Raw genomic sequence first — 22,111 nt, 5'->3', positions numbered from 1 at the left:
AGTCACTGCAAGCCGTTACAATACCTAGAGATAAAGTATCAAGTCTCTTTCCAAAAAAAGATCTAACTTTATTATTGTAATACAGAAAAAATAGATCTAATATATCTTATAATATTTGGACAATCTCACTATGGAAAATGTCATACTCTCAATACATTTACAGTGCAGGTGCATTCACCAAAGTACAATGCTCTCATAAATAACCTAAACGTTATTGCTGAGAGACCCTCCACGATCGTGTTTCTTTAGATGATCTATCTTCTCATGAAAGGCTTTTGCGATTTGGTGATTATAAAGGCAAAAACGAAGAACAGGCATAAAAAAGCGCTCTCTGTTCCTGTCCCTGTCACTTCAGGTTTGATTCCAATACCGCTGGCAGCTGACTCCCCTGCGGGAGGCAGCACTGGGTACCTGAATGACAGCTGGCTTCTGACTGTCCGTTTTCTCCTCGGCGGTGTCAGGCTCTTTCTGCTGGCACGGCTCCGGGGGGGGCTTGTCTTGGTTCTGGGGCGAGGGGCCATGCTGCAGGTTCTCCTTGTCGCTGTCGTCTTTCGGGCTCAGGGGCGGGGGGGCAGGGCTGGCTTTGGGCACCACGGTGGCGGATCGGGGGCGCGCTGGCCGCCCCCTCTGTACTGTCTCCCAGCCCTCTGCGTCCTTCCTTCCTGCACACACAGAGAATGTACCGACACTGCAGTTTCTGTGTGCCCTTTCACCTAACACAGGACAGCATCGGCTAGAAAGGAGAAATCAGATCTCTTACAGGTGCTACTTTGAGTCTCTACACTTTTTAATGGAAAAGGTACATGTAGCGGGTAGAGAAGCCCAAATGTCTCACTTTAAAACTCTTTGCTCTGCATTTCTGTAAAATTCAGGTCTGATTTAAATATGTTGCCCCCCGTCCTTTCTGATCGTGTTGACTTTGACGCAGAAATGACTGTCTCCTTATGTTACCAGCTACTGCACACATTAGGATCACTGAAGCCTCATGTTTGGGTAGTTTAAAATCAAAGGCCAGTTTTTATTCACTTGCGTCCCCCTTCATCTGAATACAATTAGGAAAGGCTACAAAGAAGAACAAGTGGAATCAAATTTGAAAATGTCCTTATTTAAGCTTGCCCGATTATCAGTTTTGATGGACTGACAATGCTTTTCGATAAACCCCCTGGAATGGTTACATTATAAAAGTTTATAAGTAAATCAGACAGGCAGTAAAAGTACAGTCATGTGAAAAAGAAAGTAAACCCTCTTCCAATTCAATGGTTTTACAGTTCAGGACATAAATAACAATTGTCTCATCCTTACCAACGTCTATAATTAGACATTTCTAGCCTCAGATAACAGAACACGTAACAGATTTCACTATGTCATTATTTAATCAACAAAAAGTAAGCCAAAATGCAGAAATCATGTGGGAAAAATTAAGTACACCCTTACTGCTTCCATAGGAATTAAGAAGGTAATTAGCAGCCAGGCGCTGCTAATCAAATGCACTTGATTAATTGATCATCAGGAAGTATGACCACCTCTATAAAAGCAGAACTTTTGGCAGTTTGGTGTTAACACCATGCCAAGGAGAAAAGACCCCAGCAATGAACTCGGAGAAGCAATTGTTGCTGCTCATCAATCTGGGAAGGGTTATAAGGCCATTTCCAAACAATTTGAAATCCATCATTCTACAGCGAGAAGGATTATTTACAAATGGAGAACATTCAAGACAGCTGCCAATCTTCCCAGGAGTATAATGCTCAGAGAAATTGCAAAGAACCGAAGAGCTACATCTAGGGATCTACAGGCCTTGGATAACATGTAAAATGTTAAAGTTCATGACAGTACGACCAGAAAAAGACTGAACAAGTATGGCTTTCATGGAAGGGTAGCCAGGAGAAGGCCCCTTCTCTCCAAGAAGAACATGGCAGCACAGCGTAGGTTTGCAAAGTTGCATCTGAACAAACAACAAGATTTCTGGAACAATTTCCTTTGGACAAACAAGACCAAAGTGGAGATGTTTGGTCATTATGCACAACGCCATGTTTGGCGAAAACCAAACACAGCGTAGCACCACAAACACCTCATACCAACCGTTAAGCACAGTGGTGGAGGGGTGATGATTTAGGCTTGTTTTGCAGTCACAGGACCTGGGCACCTTGCAGTCAACAAGTTGACCATGAACTCCTCTTTATACGAAAGTATTCTAGAGACAAATGTGAGGCCATCTGTCCAACAGCTAAAGCTTGGCCAAAACTGGGTCATGCAAGAGGACAATGATCCCAAGCACACCAGCAAATCTACAACTGAATGGCTGAAAAAGAAAATAATCAAGGTGTTGGAATGGCCAGGTCAAAGTTCAGACCTCAACCCCATTGAGATGCTGTGGTGGGACCTTAAGAGAGTCGTGTATAGACGAATGCCCTCAAACGTCATTGAACTGAAGCAATGCTGTAAAGAAGAGTGGGCCAGAATTCCTCCAAAACGATGACTGATAAACTCATACAGGAAACAATTACTTCAAGTTATTGCTGCTAAAGGTGGTTCTACAAGCTACTGAATTATGGGGTGTACTTAGTTTTTCACACATGGCTTCTGCATGTTGGCTTATTTTTTGTTAAATAAATAATGACATAGTGGAATCTGTTACTGTATGTGTTGTTTGTCACCTACGTTAGATTTATCTAAATTTTAGGACCTGGTAAGGACCAGGTGATTTTTTGTTATGTCCTGATATATAAAACCATAGAACTGAAAGAGGGTGTATTTTCTTTTTTACATGACTGTATATCTATGAAGCCTTATACTGTATATATCTAGACAGAAGAAAAACATCAAGAAAGATTTCAACATCCCAGCATGATGATGATGATGATGATGATTGTTTAACCACTAAAACTTACTATTTGGAATTTAAAAAATACACAGATATAACTCCTGTGGAAAAGGCAGTCAGATTGAGAGCACCATCTTTAAGGCTTTAAAGCTGACACTGGTGGATGAAAGAATGTTTTTTTTAAAAAAAAAAAAAGGTCTGCAGCAAATAAAAGCACGCCAGAGAGCTTCCCCCCAGTACGCAATATTTCAATGGAGAAAGGTCCCTGCCTCGTTCGCACAGGAAACCCCCTGGCCCTCCCAGCGACAGAGCTGTAAATGTGACAGAGTTTAAGCTGCTGTGAAGCTCACCAGGTTTCTCTGTGGGACAGGGGGGCAGGGCGTGCGAGGAGGACAGGGGGACCCCGGGCCTGGCGTGGCTGGAGGCGGGGGCAGACTGCGTGCACTTCACCCTGTCCGCCCAGCTGGGGCCGCTAGGAGTGAGGCGCGTTGCTGCCAAAGTGGGTGGTGGGCCCCTAGAGGAGGAGGAGGAGGAGGAGGAGACTGAATTAGGTTACCATACCCCCACCCCACTGCAGCACAGGGAACAGACCACTGCAAACCGAACAGGGAAAAGGACAACAAGAGCACTGCACTGACAAGACTGAAGGTTCTGACAAAGCTGGCCCGTTGTGGGCAGCATTCATTGTTCTCCTGGCATTTTATGCTTAATTTGAATCTGTAAAAGAGAAAACAGAACAGTGGGTTCTAATGATACCACATCTTATTATACAACGTTGAATGACTGATGTACAGTAATTGCTAGTTTAATAGCAAAGGTAACAGTGACTGAGGAAACTAAGCCTTCATGCAAATACCAGCTGCCATTGTTATCAAGACTGTGGTTACACCTTATGCTCCTCCGAAACCTCTATTATCCTCGTGTGCTGCATTTTATGGACAACTGAAATGTGAAATTGGGCAGTCACAGCTAGAGAGTAGTTTAAGTGAAAAACATGAAAGTTGTTAAAATGTGACAAAAGTGAAAGAAGATAAGCAGAGCACTAGACAATAAAAGTCAATCATTGCAGACTAATAATTCTGAGGACTCTGAGGATTCTTGAAAAATGTCATCATGCAGAAAGCCTTACGTTTATTGCAGCTGTCATACAACATTCTTAAGCATCTCAGGTGGAGGAATAGGAAACTCCTGTGCTAAATTCAGTTAAAAGTTCAAGATCATTTATGTATGCTATTATTCCAACCACATGCAAATCTTAATCTCTTTAGATTTACTGTAGATGACAGTACTGTAACACTAATATTTGCAGACTGCCAGAAACAAGTTCCGCAGTGCATTATGTTCCTATCTGACTGCTTTTTGCAAAAAACATTAAAGAATCACGGCCTCTAAGCTGTTTGTGACCTGTAAGAATACAGCACTCTGCCTGTTCGGAAAGGATAAATGGTAATTTTAGTCGACAGTACTCCATTATAATCAATATCTATTTCCTGCAGCGTCAAATTACAAAATAATGTACATATTGAACCAATGTTTCAGCAGTCTTTAACCACAATTATATCTGAACCGCCCTTTGTTTCTGTGTTTAAGGAAAGAAAATCCCTGGAAATCACATTAAACAAATGATTTTCTTGCAGCTATTGATCCTTCTTTTACTAGAGGGTGTGCAACGTCTACCAGGCAAACACCACCAAATTAGTGCTTGGACATTTTAGATCTGTAATGGATTTTTTAACAGTTTAATGTGCTTTTAATCTAATTAGGAATTTTATTGTTATTTTTCCCCCTGAAATCAGCAATTATGATTTAATGGCTACAAACTCTATCATCAAACGTCAATGTATGAGCTGGAATTAACACTGTGCATTGTGTAACACAAGCTGAGCACAGCAAAGACCAGCAGACAGACCTACAGTACACTTCATTCATTCCAAATACAGTTCTAGAGAGCCTCTTTTCTCTTGCAGCATTTCTTTTCAGTACAAAGTAGTCAAGCTAAACGGGGTTAGACTACTGCAAAAAAAAACTAACAAGGAAAAGCATAAAATTGATCTTTTAAAAATAAAATAAACCACAGTTGAAGAGTTGTTCATTTTTCAAAACATGACTACCCAATAGTTAACCAAGCAGTTTTGAATTTAAATATAAGAAAGGTGTAAAACCTACAAATTAAGAACTGATTACAGTAAATTTAATTTACCACACTTCGGCATAGCTGTGCCTTTTATGTTATGAAGTACAATTTAACAGCGGAGGTAACACAACGGGATTGTGAGCACCAGCTGGAAGCCTTACCCAAAGTTTAGGGACCTCCGTGCGCTGGGCGATGGGTTGATTCGATCAGTGGACGGGCTAGACATCACGTGACGCCCAGGAGACATCTTGCGTACTTCCCAAGCCAGAGACGTGGGTCTGAGACGATTACAAAGGAGTCAAACTACTGCGAGAAAAGCATCAGATTCTAACTGGATTGTCCATCTATCAAGGCAGGGCAGCACAGTTAGACTTGCCCTGAAGCTATGCCATCTGGTTTCTACTTTATGATGTAGCCTGGATAGCTCATCGTAACATTCAACATGTTTAAATTTCCGATGCCTTGTGTACTGCAATCAAAGCTTATCCTGCTGGTTAGAGAAAACTATGGATTTTCAAATGTCTCTCCCATTTTCTACCTTAACTCTCCCAAGCATTCAAGAAAAAAGTCCTGTGGAGTATTTTCCACACAATGAATATGTAATGAGTCCGCACAACTGGGAATGATTTTCCAGGTCCCTATGTTAACAATGCCATGAAGAAACATTTACACTGTCTCAGCAAATAAAATAAATGCAATTGTTTTATTATATATATGCACACACAACATAATTCTTTGTATGTACTGTATATTAAAAAACTATATACTGTATGTTCTGATGATTTTAACTTATTGACCTTATATGTGACTCGCATTACTTTTTATCATGAACCCCTCTCTTCATGGAAGTGCACTTAAAACCAAGAACAGGAGGCATGTCTGCATGCGAAGGGTTAAGGGAGTATGCAACAAGCGTCCCAAACAGAAGACCATACACTGGCTTCCTGCAGGAAATGGCAGGATGAGATCCTTGGATCAATTAGCTACTAAATACCGAACGGGCCAGGTGGGCTGAATGGCCTCCTCTCTTTAGCAACCTTTGCTTTTATCTGGGCATCTTCCCCTCACAACTATAGTTAAGAACACAATAACTTTGTGTCATTTAGGTGACACTGGTTTTCCCCACGGGAAAGAAAAACACTTGGCCACCAGCATAAAGAATCACAGCAAATGGGTATGTCAGAGAAATGGAGCAGACTGAGAAATTTACACAGTACCATTATTGATTTACAGTAAGTCTTTAGTAAAGCAAAACAAGTTTCGAGATTCTAGTAATGTACTTCATATAAAGGTAACAAGTCAATGCATATTCATAGACTCAACATGTTCTATTTGTCAGTCTTCATCAATTTATGTGTTCAGCAGTCATTCTAATCTACTGCCAAGGTGAGGCAGTGAATTTGCTGACTCTGAACTGGCTTCCCCTCAATTAGCAGCACTGTGCCGTTTATTAGTAGACACACGGGCACTGCCTGTTTTGGCTTTAAGCGTTGTGCAGATGAAAATACTCAGTTTCCCACTCCAGGAATCTACCTGTTCTGGGCATCGGTTTTCTCCAGCTTCTCCTGGAGCTGTATCCAGTCAATTAAGGCTTTGAAGTCCCGGACATAGTTGTCCAGCATCATCAGCACCTCCTGAGGAAGAAGGAGACCAGAATAGCACATTGATAAGATGGAACACCGTGACATCTCCCTTGGCTTGTAGCATTCAGCTTCTGCAAAATTCACCAGTTAGGAAGAGCTTTCCCAAAAGCTGATATGAATGGGCAGTGCTGACAGGGTTTGAGAGAATTTAACACATCTTATCTTGACTCGACAAAAAATAGCAAAGCACCTGGCTTTTTTACTACCCAGACACATTCCTGGAAAAAGCAGAATATTTGAACATTAAAGAGAAATTAAACTTGAAAAAAATGTGCTTTTGTAAAAAGCAGGTCATTATTAAAACAGTTTAAGCAGATTATGTAAAGATTTAAACACTCGGTCAGACTAAGGAGATAAAAAATCCATTTCATGTTTTGCCTCCATGTCTAAACACAGACTAGGCTGTACTCCAGTTTAATCTCAGAGCTATTCAGTGATAAAAGAAAAGTGTTTAGAAGATGACACTAATAGCAGAGGCAGAGTGGTCCTTGGACTGAGATCCCAGATTAGCTGTCAGAGCATTGCGTTTTAAAGATCTTGCACCCTGTCACCCTAGCGACACACTATGCCAATACTTTTGGTTCGACAGCAGACAGATGGGTATACTGAGCGCTGTGCTTTCTCATTCAGAGCAGGAAAGAAAGATGCAAAGGTCACAGAGGTTATTTCACTCTCAAATTTGAGACTGATGTCCTTCAAGGCCTCAAAGCGTACTTGGCATTTTCCCTGGAATTTCCTGCCTTTTGAGGATGCCTTAAAAATGGCAAACTAAGAGCAGAATTTGCAGAGTTGTAAACTGCAGTGAATTAAAATATGCCAAGATTACATAACACCCCTGGCCCCCCTCAAAAACTAAAAGTTTCAAAAAGGCAATTACACGCCCTGGCTCAAATAATTAAATCCTAAAACTGTAAGGAAGTCGGGAAATGCGTCTTACGCGAGATTCACTTCCCATGCTTTTCAAATACACTTGAAGACCTAAAAGGAGAGGGTAAAAAAAATTACAAAGCGCACTGAAACAATATTCCTGCTGGAGAAGAAAGGGCTTGATACCACATTCTAGGCCCCCACCACTGGCCACCCCACCCAAAACCCCGGAATACAGTGCACCTCCCTGACTGAGCACGGAGAAAAGCCATCTACTCCTTACTCAATGGCCATGTCTGGGAGGGGAAAATGGCCCGCTGGGTTTGAGGCCTCTGTCGCGGGCCGCCCCAGAGCTGCAGTAACCCGAGCCCCCGGCTGCCGAACAAGGAAGCGCAAGCGAGACGGGCAGCTGGAGCGGGCTCACCCTCGCTGGGGCGCGTCTCTCCGGCCACACAGCTATGAAGGCCATTTTGTTCAGGCAGGCCGGGGGAGAACAAAAGACCCTCAGAAAGTGCCTCCCCGGCCCCGCAGATCACAACGTCTAGATGTACAGCTAAAATTACCAATTAGTTCACCAATTGGCTGCAACGAATTCGATTGGTTTGTAATTAATTCTAGTTACTGGCGCGTAGAGCAGGATGGATGGCGCCATCCCTTTGTCCTACTGACACACAATACAGGAGAGCTGGACCCAGGGGAAGCTGTGGACATCAATAATGCTCTGCAGCTCACCTACAGGAGCAGCGCTGCCACGGGGACGGTACAGCGCTCTGCCGAAGGGGAAAGGGGGAAAAACTTCCAACCGCATGAGAAGGTGCAGACCAAAAAAAGGGATCTTTTTTTTTTTTTGCTCTCTCTCTCCCTCTCTCTCTCTCTCCCAGGCTGTGAGAGCGGGAGTGAGGCAGCCCCAGCGGAGGTCAGACAGCTCATTGATACCTCTCGCGCTGAAGGTCAAGTCTGGCACGCAGGGGGGGGGGAGGGAGAGGGAAGGTGGACGATCGATGGAGAGATAAAAATAAAAAGGTGAGTGGGGTTTTTTTTTTGTCTTTTGAACAAATGAGTGTCTCGGAAAAGTAAACGCAGATGTGAATCATTGCGAGAACCTTTTCTTTTGTACGATTTGTTTAGTAACGGTTATGACGATTATCAATATTATTTCTTTTGCTGCTGCAATTCCTAACTCCGTCAGAGGACTGCTAGGCAGAGTGCAACCGGCACCCAAAAACTCAAAACGGTGATCTTCCGCGCTTTTGGGATGCCCTTTGCTTCCTCTTCCAACATTAAATTAGCAACTGAAATTTGGATAGCAGGGGCTTGCTCTGGAATTCTGGTCTTCTTCTTTTGCTTTTTTGTTTTTCCAATACATTTGCAGGTTCCTTCTAGGAAAACTGCAACACTTAAAAGGGAGCAAAACAAATACAGCCCTTTAAGAAGACGCTAGGCAGAAACTCTTGAAGAGAAAACAAGATGATTTATTGGAAGAATATGGGGAGTGGTAATTGGAAGTAAAGCTCTTTGGTGCTTTTAGTTAACAGGCAAGTCAAGCAGTGCAAGATGTGACAGGCACCACCAATGCATATAAGAGATAGTTAACAGCACCCAGGTCCTGCTGTGCGTTCATTCAGTAGTGTTCTGGATCTGCAGTTGCAATAAGATACAGTCTGTAGTTGTGATGGCTGCAGTGGCATAACAAAACTAATGCTTCTTGCATGTGCAGTATTAAAAGCTATCAGACAATTTCAGTACAATCCACAAAAATATCAAAGGATGTTCCTAAAGAAACTTCATCGAAGGGCTCAAGGATTGCAGAACGTCAGTACTCACTAGCCAGGCTTAGTAATTTTCCTACCAGGAATGGCAAAATTAAAGATGGTCAGTCAGAAAAGCAGCAGGTCACTCATTTCTATGCAAGACCACACTTTGAGCAACTAGAAATACAACAATACATCATGCATCGATTAATTGTGCTCTGTCTTTTATATAATGTATCACATGAAAGCAATATGGTTTGTGAAATACGATCAAACGCCATGCAGATGGATTGCACACAACACCCCACCCCCCGCATAAGGGAAAGCATCTCCTAAATGATTTGCAAAAATCCACTTTACCCACCATGTGTAATCTTACAAATTTTTAGGGATAGTTTTTTGTGCAATTAAAATGTCAAAAAGCTGATTTTTGTTGGCCATAATATCATATTACATCATGAAATGCACATAAAAACATAAAAAGTGAGCTCTAAATAAACATCCGTCTAAAGTCAGTTTTGTCAGAGTTCCTTTCTAAATATCTCTTATTTTTCTAAATTTTATATCCCAGCAAGGAAAAATACCAACTCCTACTCTGCCAAGTACAACGTAAATTATGACTCTGTTAGAATGAACACTTGATAAGAGCTAATTAGGCCTTTAGACTCTGGGTTAAAGAGGTTTCAGCGTTATTAAAAATAAAATAATCAAATCTGCTTTACCAGCCTCATTCAGGAAGAGTGGCTCCTGGTGTTTTGTACGTTGAAAAGCTTTTGCTGGGACACTCAGAGTTTCATCAATATTTAGAAGGCAAATAGCTATAAGCAGCTAGCTTGTTTTCACAGATCTCATTCCCTTCTTCACGAACCAAAATTCAGCTCTTTTGATGTTGAAACACAGTAGAATATTGGTATTAGCTGAAACTGTCAAAAGAGCACCAAAACAAGAAATTTTATTAAGGGTCTGATACGCTTGCGACATCATAAAAAACCAGATTGTATATCCTTCCCATTATTGGTAAGAATCTCAGAATTGATTAAATTAAAAAAATTCCAACACACATTTATTTAACTTGTGCCTCCTAATGTTCAATGATCTTTAAAAAAATGGACATTAGAGGGATCAAAAAGTGAACTTTAAAACGGTGGTGCACTCCCCCACCCCCCATCACCAGACTTCGGTTTACAGACCGCGGAGCAATGTTTGTGTTTGTGCACGCTGCTTGAGCACACAATGCAGTACTTATAAAACTCCAGGGTATCGTCAGCTGAGAGAATCAAAGCGCTCTGCTCCCCCTAAGGCTAATTTCGCCATTTATCAGGGAGTCCATTAGCCTGCAGCATCCGCAAGGCGACGGCGGAGGCATGTGTTCGCGGTGGCGAGCGCTTGAGCGCGGAGCCATTAGAAGGAGCGACGGGAGCGAAGCCCGAGGCGCGGCGCGGCGCGGCCCGGCCGGCGGAGGGGGAAAGTGTACACAGCAGCTGATCCCCTTGCGCTGCCCCGGCTGTCTGCCTGCTAACCGCAAGCCAGCTCTCGGCAGGCCGACCACAAGCAGTCAACAGAGCCTTGGAGCACCGGCACAGAGCTGAACATTATCCCCCGTGACACTCCAATCGATAATCAAGCACACCGCCGCCTGGCATAACAGAAATGTAACGGGTATGTATACCTGCGCAAAAATAAACAAACAAGCTCGGCAGAAACAGCCCTCTTGTTCCGAGATACCACGGGAACAATGAAATAGCCGAAACAATAACGAAGGTTCGCGAAAAATGAAAATCCTATCAACTGACTAAATAGATTTTTTCCCCCAAAAGAGCACAGAGTGCGCCCCACGCAAGTGGGTATTTCAGTGATACCAGCACCATGCAATGACCTATTGTCTTTTAACCCGGTGTCCATCTAAACAGCTTAAACAGAGGTATAAACTCGTCGTCCTCGATTGTTTGAGGGCATGCGGCTGTAAAAATGCATTTTGTAATGAGAAGGATGCCAAGGGCTCTGCAGGGTTTTATCAACAGGCCCTGTGGGGGGACAGGATTCTGGCACAGCTTTGTCGGTTGAAACTTCAGGGTCAGGCCTTCTTGTTTCACTGAGCCGATGTCAGGTGAAAGCTGGATTCCCAGCGTCTTAATTTTGGCTTTTTGATCCGTCACTTATTTTACTTTGTCTTTTCACAGCCCTGTGCTTTATTTAATAATACTACTGGCTTCAGCACACATCTCTCAATAAACGGTCTGATCTAAATTAACAATAAAAGGTACATGGACTCTTTAAAATCCAGTTTGTAAAGCAAATTTAAAGGTCCCAGGATCTCATGTACTATGAGAATAAAATCCTAAAACGGTACTTTTAGGAGTATGAGGACCGTCAAGTCCACAGAGACAGTCTGCCATCGTAGGCACAAATTTGCCTACAGGTAGGACTTTTTCCAAAAACCAGACAGTACTGGACACGAAGGGTAAAAACATCCTAACACCAGAAATGGTATGGATTATTAAATACAAAACACAGCCAAAACAAATTACACAGGTCATTTGAAAATGAAAGAGTGTGAAAACTTTTTTTTTTCCTTAAATGATGTTCTTACACATTACAATCACGTTATTGTATGGCGATTACACTTGTAATGCCGAGCTGTCTTTAGATGAGAGTGCAAAAAGCTGCACTCTCTGATTTTTCACATAGAGCTAGATGCATGTCTATGCAAGGGCTCATGTCAGATCCATGTGTGAAAACAACAATCTGTACTTTTAATTTACTGTGACTAAACTCGCTAACGTTATTAGGCATCAAAATGTAATGAATAAACTGGTCTCAGGCGCATAGCTAGCAGCACTTGCGCAGCTGTAACTGTGGGTGCAGATGTCACAAAGGCTGCACGGAAACAGACGGCCCCTCTGCACAGAATGAGAGAACTCAGATTACAGCGCAAAGGGTTCGTATTCCGATCTAACGTGAAGTTAAGCTGTCTTGCAGGATTTAGGCTCATTAACAGCCCCAAGATGTCCAAAGAGCATTTGACACAAAGCCCAGACAGAGTACCTCCCCTTCGCCCGAGACTGCTTTCAGTTGCTCAAACCCCCCAAAAAAAGAGTAAAAGCAGATAAACAGCATATTAAACCTTAACCCTGCAATTCATTATTTTTGCATCAATTTAAAACAAGAGCAATTAGCTGAAAACACTGTCCACTGCTGCTGAACCTTGCTAGTCCTCACCAGGTGAATAACGGCAGTGAACTGCAGGAAAGCAGTGATTCAGGAGCTACAGCTTTTATTAGATTTCAGAAAGGTAAAAGACGGGGTTTTTTTGAAAATGGAAATGCTGCTAACACCGCGTTTACCATTTAAGAAAAATAGATGTGCCGCACTATACAGACTGGCTAAACTTCCCCTGGGGGCACTTTCCCTCCGGTGTGGTGAAAAAAAACCCGATATTAGCCATTAGAAAACACCTTTCAGCATTCTCCCACCCACACTCTGTTTACACACTGTCATCAATCTCCCCTTTTCCACCAGTGCGAGGGGAGCACAGTGATAATTCTCTCACCGGGACGTGTGTGCTGCACTCTGTTTGACATAAACCAGAAAACAAAAGGAATGTGCAGGGAAAAAAAAGAAGTAAAAAAAATCTCAACAGCGCCATCTACTGTTCTATACAAACCCCCACCAGGTGGGAATACCTCTTTCTAGCTGATGTCTGTAGCTACACTTCACCCCAGGTCAATATTATTCAATGGGCATGTGAATCGCTTTCACTTAAGTGCTCATTTCTTCTGTCGAATTCACGTGGTGTGACGCTACCGTTAACTGTTCTGCAATTAGGAGGAGCAACCCTGTTGACTCCTGAAGCTCAAGTTTACATTCTTCTTTTTCCTTCAGCTGCCTGAATAAAGCAGCCCCTTGCGTTTTTGGCAGCTGAAGTCATAACAGTGTCAAAGGCTGGAGGGCCCGGGTTATTTAGCGCCGTGTCCCAGACACCTCCGGGTCGCACCTTGCATTCCACAACGCTCTGGTCCGACTCGCACGTGACGTAGATCTCGTCCACGGCCCGGCGCAGGTTGTCGAAGAGGAAGGCCCAGTAGCGGGCCCTCAGGTCCACCTTCCGAGGCTGCCTGGCCTTGGTGGGGCTCTTGTCCGCATTCTTGTCCAGAGAGACCCCTGCATTCTGCAAGAACAACACCGGAGAATTTCCCACGCATTAAGGTCATTTCCACGCTCTGCATTATAAAACATGTAAAACTATCATGTCTCCAATCCTCATCTTTAAACCACCATTTTCTAAAGCCTCTAGAGGTTTAAATTTAAACTATGATCAATTGAACAGGTGGTATGTCCCTTTAGGTTAGGTTATTTAGGGATTGCCTGGAACAAAATTCAAGATGACCTCCAAGAACCAATATTCCCTTCACTGAAGCGTCAACAGCAAACTTAGCAAGCGTTAAGCAAACTGATCAATTGCTTATATAAGTGTTCCTAATCTCTTACTAACAGGTGATGTTGGATGACCTATAAGAATAACTGGATTGCGTCTCTAAGAAACCAGGGTTGGAGACCCCTGGTGTAGATACAATTGGTCAATCTTTACTGTACCTCATTGACATTGTTCAGAAGAATAGGATTTTGGTATTTGTATGCATCACTGGAGTAATTTTTCAGTGCTTATAGGAAAACACCCTTTACGTGGTCTTTAAAGGGTGGAATTCATTTAGATGTTCCATTTCCTCAATTTCCGAACCAGCTCTAATTGCATTGTCGAGGAGGTCAAATGTGTTATTTTAAAAACTCAACCACTTTCTGGCATAAAATTGTATCTGATGATTACAAACATACAAAAAACCAGCCCCGAGAAAGCAGACAGCAGGAGACTGTCCTGGGGAGTTCATGCAAAGAGCTGAGCATTCATACTCACAGACTCTTTCTGCTGTTTGTTGAAACAGTGTAAAGGGGGTGAAATAAGCTTGTCTGGAGACAAAGAGGTGCGTTTGTCCTCTTACACCAACGAAACCCTTCTCATAGTGAACCTCTTTGCTCTCCCTCCTCAATCAGTACAATACCACAGAAAAAAATATGTCCTCTCCTACATCAGAACAGAAATGAAAGTATAAATCCAGAACTGAAACAGCCCTCATCCTGAAGAAACAACACCGTTTAGACCCACGAGGGCTTGCAGCTGTGGAATGACCAAATCCACTTAGCAAATTAGCAACTTCCCATGTTCAGAAGGACCGACGAAGAGACCGCTTGTCTACTATGCGGTCCGGAACACGGAGCAGGGCCGCGCCTGGCAGGACAGACACGGAGACCGCTCGTCTATAAAGTGGTCGAGAACACGGAGCAGAGCCGCGCCTGGCAGGACAGACACAGAGACCACTCGTCTCCTGGGTAGCGGAGAGCAGGACGGCGAGTGCAGTGAGGAGGCCTGCAGGCAAACCAGCTGGATGCCAGGGAGGGCCTTGTGCTCAGGCATTTGCAGGAACAATGTTAGAACTGGTGGCAGACAAGGAGCACTTAAAACGTCAAGCCTGCACGGGTCTTTTCTCCATGGCCTAAAGTTTTTAAAGACACAAATTATCTACTGAAAATGGAATTATGGGGGCAAAATCATAACACGTCTGCTTATACAATACTTTAGTGTTCAAATGAATACTTATATATAGTTATCAATTACAAGCAGTCAACATTATAATTTATTCTAGGATGAAGCAGAACACCAAGAAAGACCAGCTAACATTAAATACAGAAAAGGGCCAAATGGACACGTTAAGCCACCCACAAAGGGCAAAATACTAGAACTTCCAAACGAGTTGATTTTGCAGAAGAATACTGCCCTCTTTGAAAATAAATAATACATGGGCTCCAATCCATTCCCAAAAGGGAAAACATTCAAGTGTCACTGAACAATCTGTTGCGATTTTTTTGTCACCGGACCGTAGACGCCATTGCTTCTGCTTATATGGGTTTAGGACTGAAGCGGAGATCAAAAGCAAAACGGCACAGAAACCAACTTTAAAAAAAGAAAATAGGCCCTTCTCCCTCCCTCCCTCCCAGCTGTCAGTTTTCAAGTGTATTATGACAGCCATTGTGGATTAGCTCACTGACAACTACAACCCCACCGCTGCAGCCTCCACATAATTAGCCCTTCGTCTGTCAAGATCCGCACAGGTTCTAAGGACCGCGGCCGCTGCTCAATGCGCCACATTCCGGGTCGCACCGCCCTCGTGGGCTCCGCTAACCACTGGGGGCTCTCCTGGGGCTGCGGGCGTCAGGGGTCCCCCTTCCCATTCTGCCGCAGCAAAACGGGAAATCGACTCCCCTTCGGAACCCAAAGCCGCCGGGATGGAAACGCGGAATCGCGCTTCCCGTCACGGATCACCCCTCCGCCGACTGATGGCAAAAGCAAAGAGGGCCGACGGCCAAAAAGTGTGAAGCGCGGCGGTCACCGTCGCAAGAGACCCCAGAGCGCCGTGAAGCCACCCAGGAGGAGCTGGTGACAGAGCATGTTCAATAACAGAGCCCGTGGGCGGAACACGCCCTGCCGGCGTAACCCAATATGGACGGGGGAACACGGCAGGGGCGGCTAATGGAAAGGTCATGTGGAGTCCCCCGGGTGGCGGGCCAGCCTGACACGGCTCGTTTGTCACGGTTCAATAGCTGCCACTCCGGGGAGAGGAGGACTGCCTCTGGGACCGGCCGCTGACTGCACAGCTGATTCCCAGCATTTTCCCCTCCATTAGCTCCTTCGAACGGGGTCACAGAAACCTGCTGGAGCCCAGGCCTTTCAAAGGCCCAGCCGGGCCAGGGCAGCACGCAGGCACACAGCAGAAACGTCAGGAGTCAAGAGGGAGGCCGGCGACGTACAAGTACTGTAAATGTACAGCGGTCCCCCCACTTCACTGGAGGATAGTGACATTGGTGCTTCCGATACAGTAAGATGAAAAGGTGCCATCCCTTCAGTCTGCCAGAGAAAGAATCACATTTTGCTTCAACTGTATAAAGGAGAAGTTGGAAATATTCCTCCGGTGTTAATAAAGGTATTTTTGTACGATAAAGCCAAAAAGCAAATAAAAAAATCTGGTAACTTAAAGAACTTCAAGCCACTTCTTACATTCTCCTATAATTGAAAGGCTCCTTTTTCATAAACTGTGGCTCTTTTGATGTTGTATTGACTCTGCTGGGGAGGTTGAAGATGCTGTGGCAGTCATATTTCCACTGCGTCAGCCGATCAATATTCAGCTGTGTTGCTCAAATGCTGCTGCCGCAAAGATGCCCTTTTGGCTTTAACACCAAGTACAATTTGGGAACAAAACAGTGATTTAGTCATTTTCTTTGGCGAGCTGAGGATGGAGTCTGTCCACTGGGACTGACTGGGTAATCATGCACGATCACCGCCTGAGAGGTCTTTGTCTCCCCCTGGTGGAAATTGGGGTGAATATCATGCAGTTTTAGGTTGGGAATAATATACAGTGCAGTACATCCACAAAGGTACAAACAGAATGAAGAAACCACACCATAAACACCTAATAAATAAAATGGATGATCAATTTTAAATTTCACTTTCTCTATTATATCCGCATCACCATTTCATGATTACATATGCCAAGAGACCATTTCATTAAACTATTTGAAGTCATCAAGATTCTAATTTCCACATTTCAGTAAAAATTTCAGCAAAAATAGAGCTCCCTATAGAATAGAAAAACACATTCTGCTTTCAGTGACTTAAGACTTATGACTTTCAATTAAGGTCGACACAGTGGTGCCCAAGATTTGAAACAATTCAGCTTCAATACGTGGCTGAGATAAATATCTGAGCTTAATTTTTGCGTATAACTTTAACTTCCTGTTCTGTCTCAAAATGTCTCACTTTGTCCCAGTGAACATGAAGTCATATGTTCAGCCTAATTGTAATCACCACAAAAGGGCCAGAAGACAGGATAAACAGACTACAAACCTGCTTTTTGTTTCTGTGTAGCCCTGCACTGATTCGCTGTGACCTTGGATTGCCGGCGGACTGTGTTTTGGATTTTCCTGTAAAAAAAGTGAAGCAGAATTAAGGAATCTTACCTCGACATGTGGCGGTACTGCAAAAAGGAGCAATGGGCAAAACCTCTACTTGCTTCTGCTGCAACATGAGAGAGAAGCGAGATAAAAACTGGGCCTCCCTTATACAGACTGCAGCTTCAGAGTGTAACACAGCCAGAAAAGAAAAGCAGAGTCAACTTTTGTTTATTAATAGCAGACGGCTATGGTTATACTCTCCACTGCCTAATGCAGATAAACTGACAGAACATATTTCCCTAAACTGTGGACTTAGGCCTCACAGAATAGCAGACTACTGAGCAACCTTGTGAAGATTTTAAGTGTCAGTTTGTTTTTTTGTAACAGATGATCATCTGTTACTGTCATTATGATCCTCAGGTAAGCAGCAGGCATTAGTAAGATTCAGCCCTTAATGAACGGCTGTGACTTGTTGAAATGAAGCCGATACCCTGGATTCTTCCTGGTAGCTAATTGATCTTAGTTTCTTGTAACCAAACGAAACAGATGGGCCAGAGGGATATAAATGAAAGGAGGTCTTTCTCATGCTTGTATCTTCTCTGCCTAGGAATCTAAGGGCTCTTTTCCTGAAATTTCACAACTAATGTTAAGCAAAATACTAAACAATCTAAGCTGTTCAATTCACATTTAGAAAAAAAGAATGTTTTTTGCTTCATCTGAAAAAAATGATTGTAAAGCAAATTCTGTTCCTGTTGCGAAACCAAGTAAATCCGATGCGAGATTGTTATCATGGTTGATCTACGCTGCATTAATGGCTTGTTCTTTTGGAGTCTCGACTTGTTGTGCCTACAGACGCTCTGCTGTGAAATCTCTCCTGAAATGCTGAGTTTTCAATTACAGAGAATTAATTTAAAGAGATGCATAGGATTTTCAAAGAAATCAGTTTGTCTACCATGAGAAAAATTCCTTGGCAGCAGGCAGGATATCACGACAATACTAGGTCAGTGTCACATATAGAGTCAGATGATGTTATCACAAAATCAACCAAAGACTTACAATACAATAAACAATATTAATAATTATACTGTTAAACATCATCTTAATATTTCCTTGGTATTTATACCAGTTTAATTTTTTTCCCCCAAGGGAGTTAAAATGTATAAGAAGACTGCTCCATATTATCTATATTATTCTAGATACCAAGGCAAGAAAATCTCGGTCAATACAGACTTTATTTAGTTTTGTGAAATAACCTGCTTACAGTAATCAAATGTGATCAGCCGCATCTCTTCAGCTTAAAGTAAAACACATGTCCTAGAGCAGAATGAACCGCTGACACTGAAAGGCACAAAGCCTCAAAGTTATTTTTTTCCCCCCCATTAAAAAACAAAAATGTCAAACACATTCCACCTCAAACCAGATGCAGACCTCAGGATACTACAGAAAGGAGTCAAAAGTTGTGTTATGAGCCAGGGTGACAGATGACCAAATGAGAACACGTTTTCAATTATGGAAAGTGTCCAGCTACCATTTCAATCGCCCATTAAATTCGTTTTGAAAGGCCGGCGAATCACAACCGATGTTCATTACATAGCAATCAAGCCTGTCCCTGCCACTGTTTCAGGCAGCAGCTCCAATAAAGCAGGAGGAAGAAAGCCAGACTGCGCTTGCCTGCCGAGAGAAAACACAGCGGCTCTTTCAGGACAGGAGGGCTTTCCGCAGTAAAACAGGTCCTCCCTTTGAAGGGTCATCTCTTATCCCTGTGGAAGCAGGGGACTCACTTGCACAGTAACCAGACATCTCAAACACATTAGCCTTCAATACAAAGCCTGGTTATCGCTTGAAGATGCAAGACCTTGATGCTGCTGAATTTACTGATGACAAGCCCCCCATCCCCATTTACCGGTGTTCTTGCAGTACAAAGCACAGCGATTCTTTCGACCACTATCCCACTCCTTCGTACGTATTGATTTTGCACTATCTGATGGTGTAACCCGACCGGCAGTAAGCCCATTCCCAGGACTGCCCTTAGCCGATGGCTGCCCCCAATTTCAGTTCCCTCTCTTTAACCATGTATGATTCCAGATCTGCTGACAAGTCCTTGATAATCCAAGCATGAGATTATTTTGGAGCGAATGGCAGAAGGGTCACTATCGGAAGGAATGGAAAAGCCCAAATGCTTCACTTGCGACCGTCAGAGTTGCAGTCAGTTCCATCGCTTGAACTCGGATCCAACTCCCTCGAATCAAAGATGAACCACTCCAATTGAAACTCAGACTTGATACCGGTTCTTCATGATCAATCTGCGCAATTATAATTCCAGTCACGCATATTTTCAGGTCCCTTTTAACTCCAATTCCAGCTCTACCTTCAGTGTATGGAAATGTGGTCATTTTGTCTTAAAATATAAGGGACACTCTTGTTTTTATTATTGCCATACAGCAATACAGCAACAAAGAAAGACTAACCACAGTATGATGTGCATGTACAAATCCAAGAAACACAAGAGAAAAAAACTGCCGAGATGACCAGTAGTACGTATTGCTTCAAAAAGAAAGCCATGCATGCAGACCAAGATCACAATTACTCTTCTATTTGCCTCACTTGATTTGCTCCGCTCAGCCGAGAAGGTTGGGTTGACACTCTGCAGTCTTGGACAGGTGTAGGTGAAGCAGGAATGGCACCTGGGGGCTTCATTTTCTGTTTCACAAGCCTTAGGGTCAGACTCAACGGGATTTCATATCTTGACGGTTCAAAAGACGTGTCAGTATTGGAGATAATGCTGCAGATTTCAATAGAGAGGCTGGTCATACAAAAAGGCTTCGGTGGAGCTGGATGCAGCAGGGCCGTAGCCTTATTGGGAAACAGTCCCGTCCTGCGGTGTGTCTTGTTATCCTTGCTCCAGTCCAGTTTGGAACTACAGCCACCATCTTAAAAACGCAGCTCACACTGTGCAGTTACCTACTTCCCCTGACTCATTAAAGTGATCAAACCACTTGACATCTTTCCCCAACATCAAGGCACTTACAGACAACCACGCCTATGATCTGACTCAAAAAGCAAGAAAAGTGGTTGTCATTCCGCTACGCAATTCCTCGCCCAGGGTGGGATCAATCACACGCTCCCAAATCGCCTGTTCCAGTGATCGTCTGAATTATACACAGGTGCACTGACTACTGAGCCAGGCTACAACAGGAAAACAACTTCCTGGATTTTTAAAAAACAATTAAGTACAACCAGGTTGATCCGTTCACTAAAAATGCCAGTTACAATTCAATTCCAAAGCTTTGAGTTTTTTTTCCTCAATTCCAATCCCTTACTAATTCACACTAGAATTGGAACTGACTTCTGAAATATGGATTTTGAAAGTCCAGTGCTTGACTACCTCCGGACGGGACAGGACAAAACCACTCACCATCCTCCTCCTTGTTCTCCAGAGGCACGCTCCAGGCAATCAGGTTGCGTGCGGTGCGGCCTTCCTCTGCCACAATCTTCCTCACCTTGTCATGGCTGTTGGAGCGCTGGAAGGAAGCCTGGAAAGAGAGGACGCCATTATAGAAGGCACTTAAAATTAAGCATGACAGTCCTGTCATTCCTCATGAAAACAACACCCAACAAGAAAATGTATTTGGGAATTTTAGATATAAGAAGCTTTGGCGTAACGCTCTTGGCTGAGGATCGACCACCTGACTGAAGGTCGAGGATTTCTATAAGCTGAAGACACATAAAGCACGGGTTTGATTTGGGGATACAGACAATAATGCAGAGTCTGAATAAGGATGAAAATAACAGCTGTTTGGCAGAAAGTATATGTTCAATTAAAATGACAAAATAACAAAAATCTAGGCAAGTCAAGAGGATCAAGGAAATCAAAACGGATGTTACATGGTCATGTGACTGAATTAATGAAGGTCCAAGCAGCTGAGTAAAAAAGGAAAAGCAGTACAGAGGTAAACACATGAGGTTGCTCCAGGTTTTCTTATTAGCTTTCAATCAACATCACATATGTGAGGGGTTTCCTCTCCCAGGAGGAGATAGACCTAGGGAATTCTACTGATTGGTGTATCCTTTTATTTAATTTAACTTTCACACGGGCATCTATACAGCTCATTATCAAAACATTTCATTCAAAGTGCCCAGCTACACATTGCTCAGCTCTCTGCTTGGTTCAGTGGGATATGCAGAACTTTGGCTCCCCCTGGAGTGCACATTAGGAATATCAAGTAAAGTCCCCACACAAATTTCATTCTAATAATAAAAATTGCTTCCACTTATATAGTGCTTTTCTGGACACTCCACTCAAAGCACTTTACAGGTAAGGGGGATCCCCTCCACCACCACCAGTGTGCAGCCCCACCTGGATGATGTGACGGCTGCCATAGTGCACCAGAACGCTCACCACACATCAGCTATTAGTGGAGAGGAGAACAGAGTAATGAAGCCAGTTCAGAAATGGGGATTATTAGGAGGCCATGATTGGTAAGGGCCAATGGGAAATTTGGCCAGGACGCCTGGGTTACACCCCTACTCTTTTCGAGAAACGCCCTGGGATTCTAGTTTGCCTATAGTCCGATTTGCATTCCTTCCTTCATTTTGGCACAAGCTTTGCAAATTACAACCTTTTTTGTAGGATGTGCATTAACATTTCAATGAACAGACATGATAGGTAAATTCATTACTGCAAATAACCTTTATCTTTAGCAGGACCGATGAACAGGTGGTCCACTATAAAAGTACATCTGCACCACATGCTCTGTTCAGGGTAGATGCTGTGTCAATTATTCTTTGGAAAGATAGTATACTGTCTTATTTCTCTCATAGAGCCTAGACAAGCATGTACCTGCTCACTGGTCTCTGAAACACAGATGTCACGTCAACCCCGCTTATCCCACAA

General features: G+C 43.3%; 1 protein-coding gene across 3 annotated transcripts in view; it reads right to left on the bottom strand.

Moving 5' to 3' along the window:
- scaper (S-phase cyclin A-associated protein in the ER) overlaps positions 1-22,111 on the bottom strand; it is a 125,785-nt gene that overhangs the window by 96,139 nt on the left and 7,535 nt on the right. For all 3 annotated transcript variants that reach the window (XM_088921049.1, XM_088921050.1, XM_088921052.1), the window contains exons 2-8: positions 20,633-20,750; positions 17,171-17,247; positions 13,211-13,384; positions 6,489-6,589; positions 5,117-5,233; positions 3,172-3,335; positions 412-662 (exon numbers count right to left, since the gene is read on the bottom strand). In XM_088921049.1, coding sequence (XP_088777175.1) covers positions 412-662; positions 3,172-3,335; positions 5,117-5,233; positions 6,489-6,589; positions 13,211-13,384; positions 17,171-17,247; positions 20,633-20,750 — 1,002 coding nt within the window. The remainder of the gene's footprint in view (positions 1-411; positions 663-3,171; positions 3,336-5,116; positions 5,234-6,488; positions 6,590-13,210; positions 13,385-17,170; positions 17,248-20,632; positions 20,751-22,111) is intronic.

Source organism: Atractosteus spatula, chromosome 7 (assembly GCF_055471065.1).
Source record: "Atractosteus spatula isolate fAtrSpa1 chromosome 7, fAtrSpa1.hap1, whole genome shotgun sequence".
Lineage (NCBI taxonomy): Eukaryota > Metazoa > Chordata > Actinopteri > Semionotiformes > Lepisosteidae > Atractosteus > Atractosteus spatula.
The sequence above is the reverse complement of the archived record's forward strand: the minus strand, read 5'-3'. Positions and strand labels throughout refer to the sequence as shown.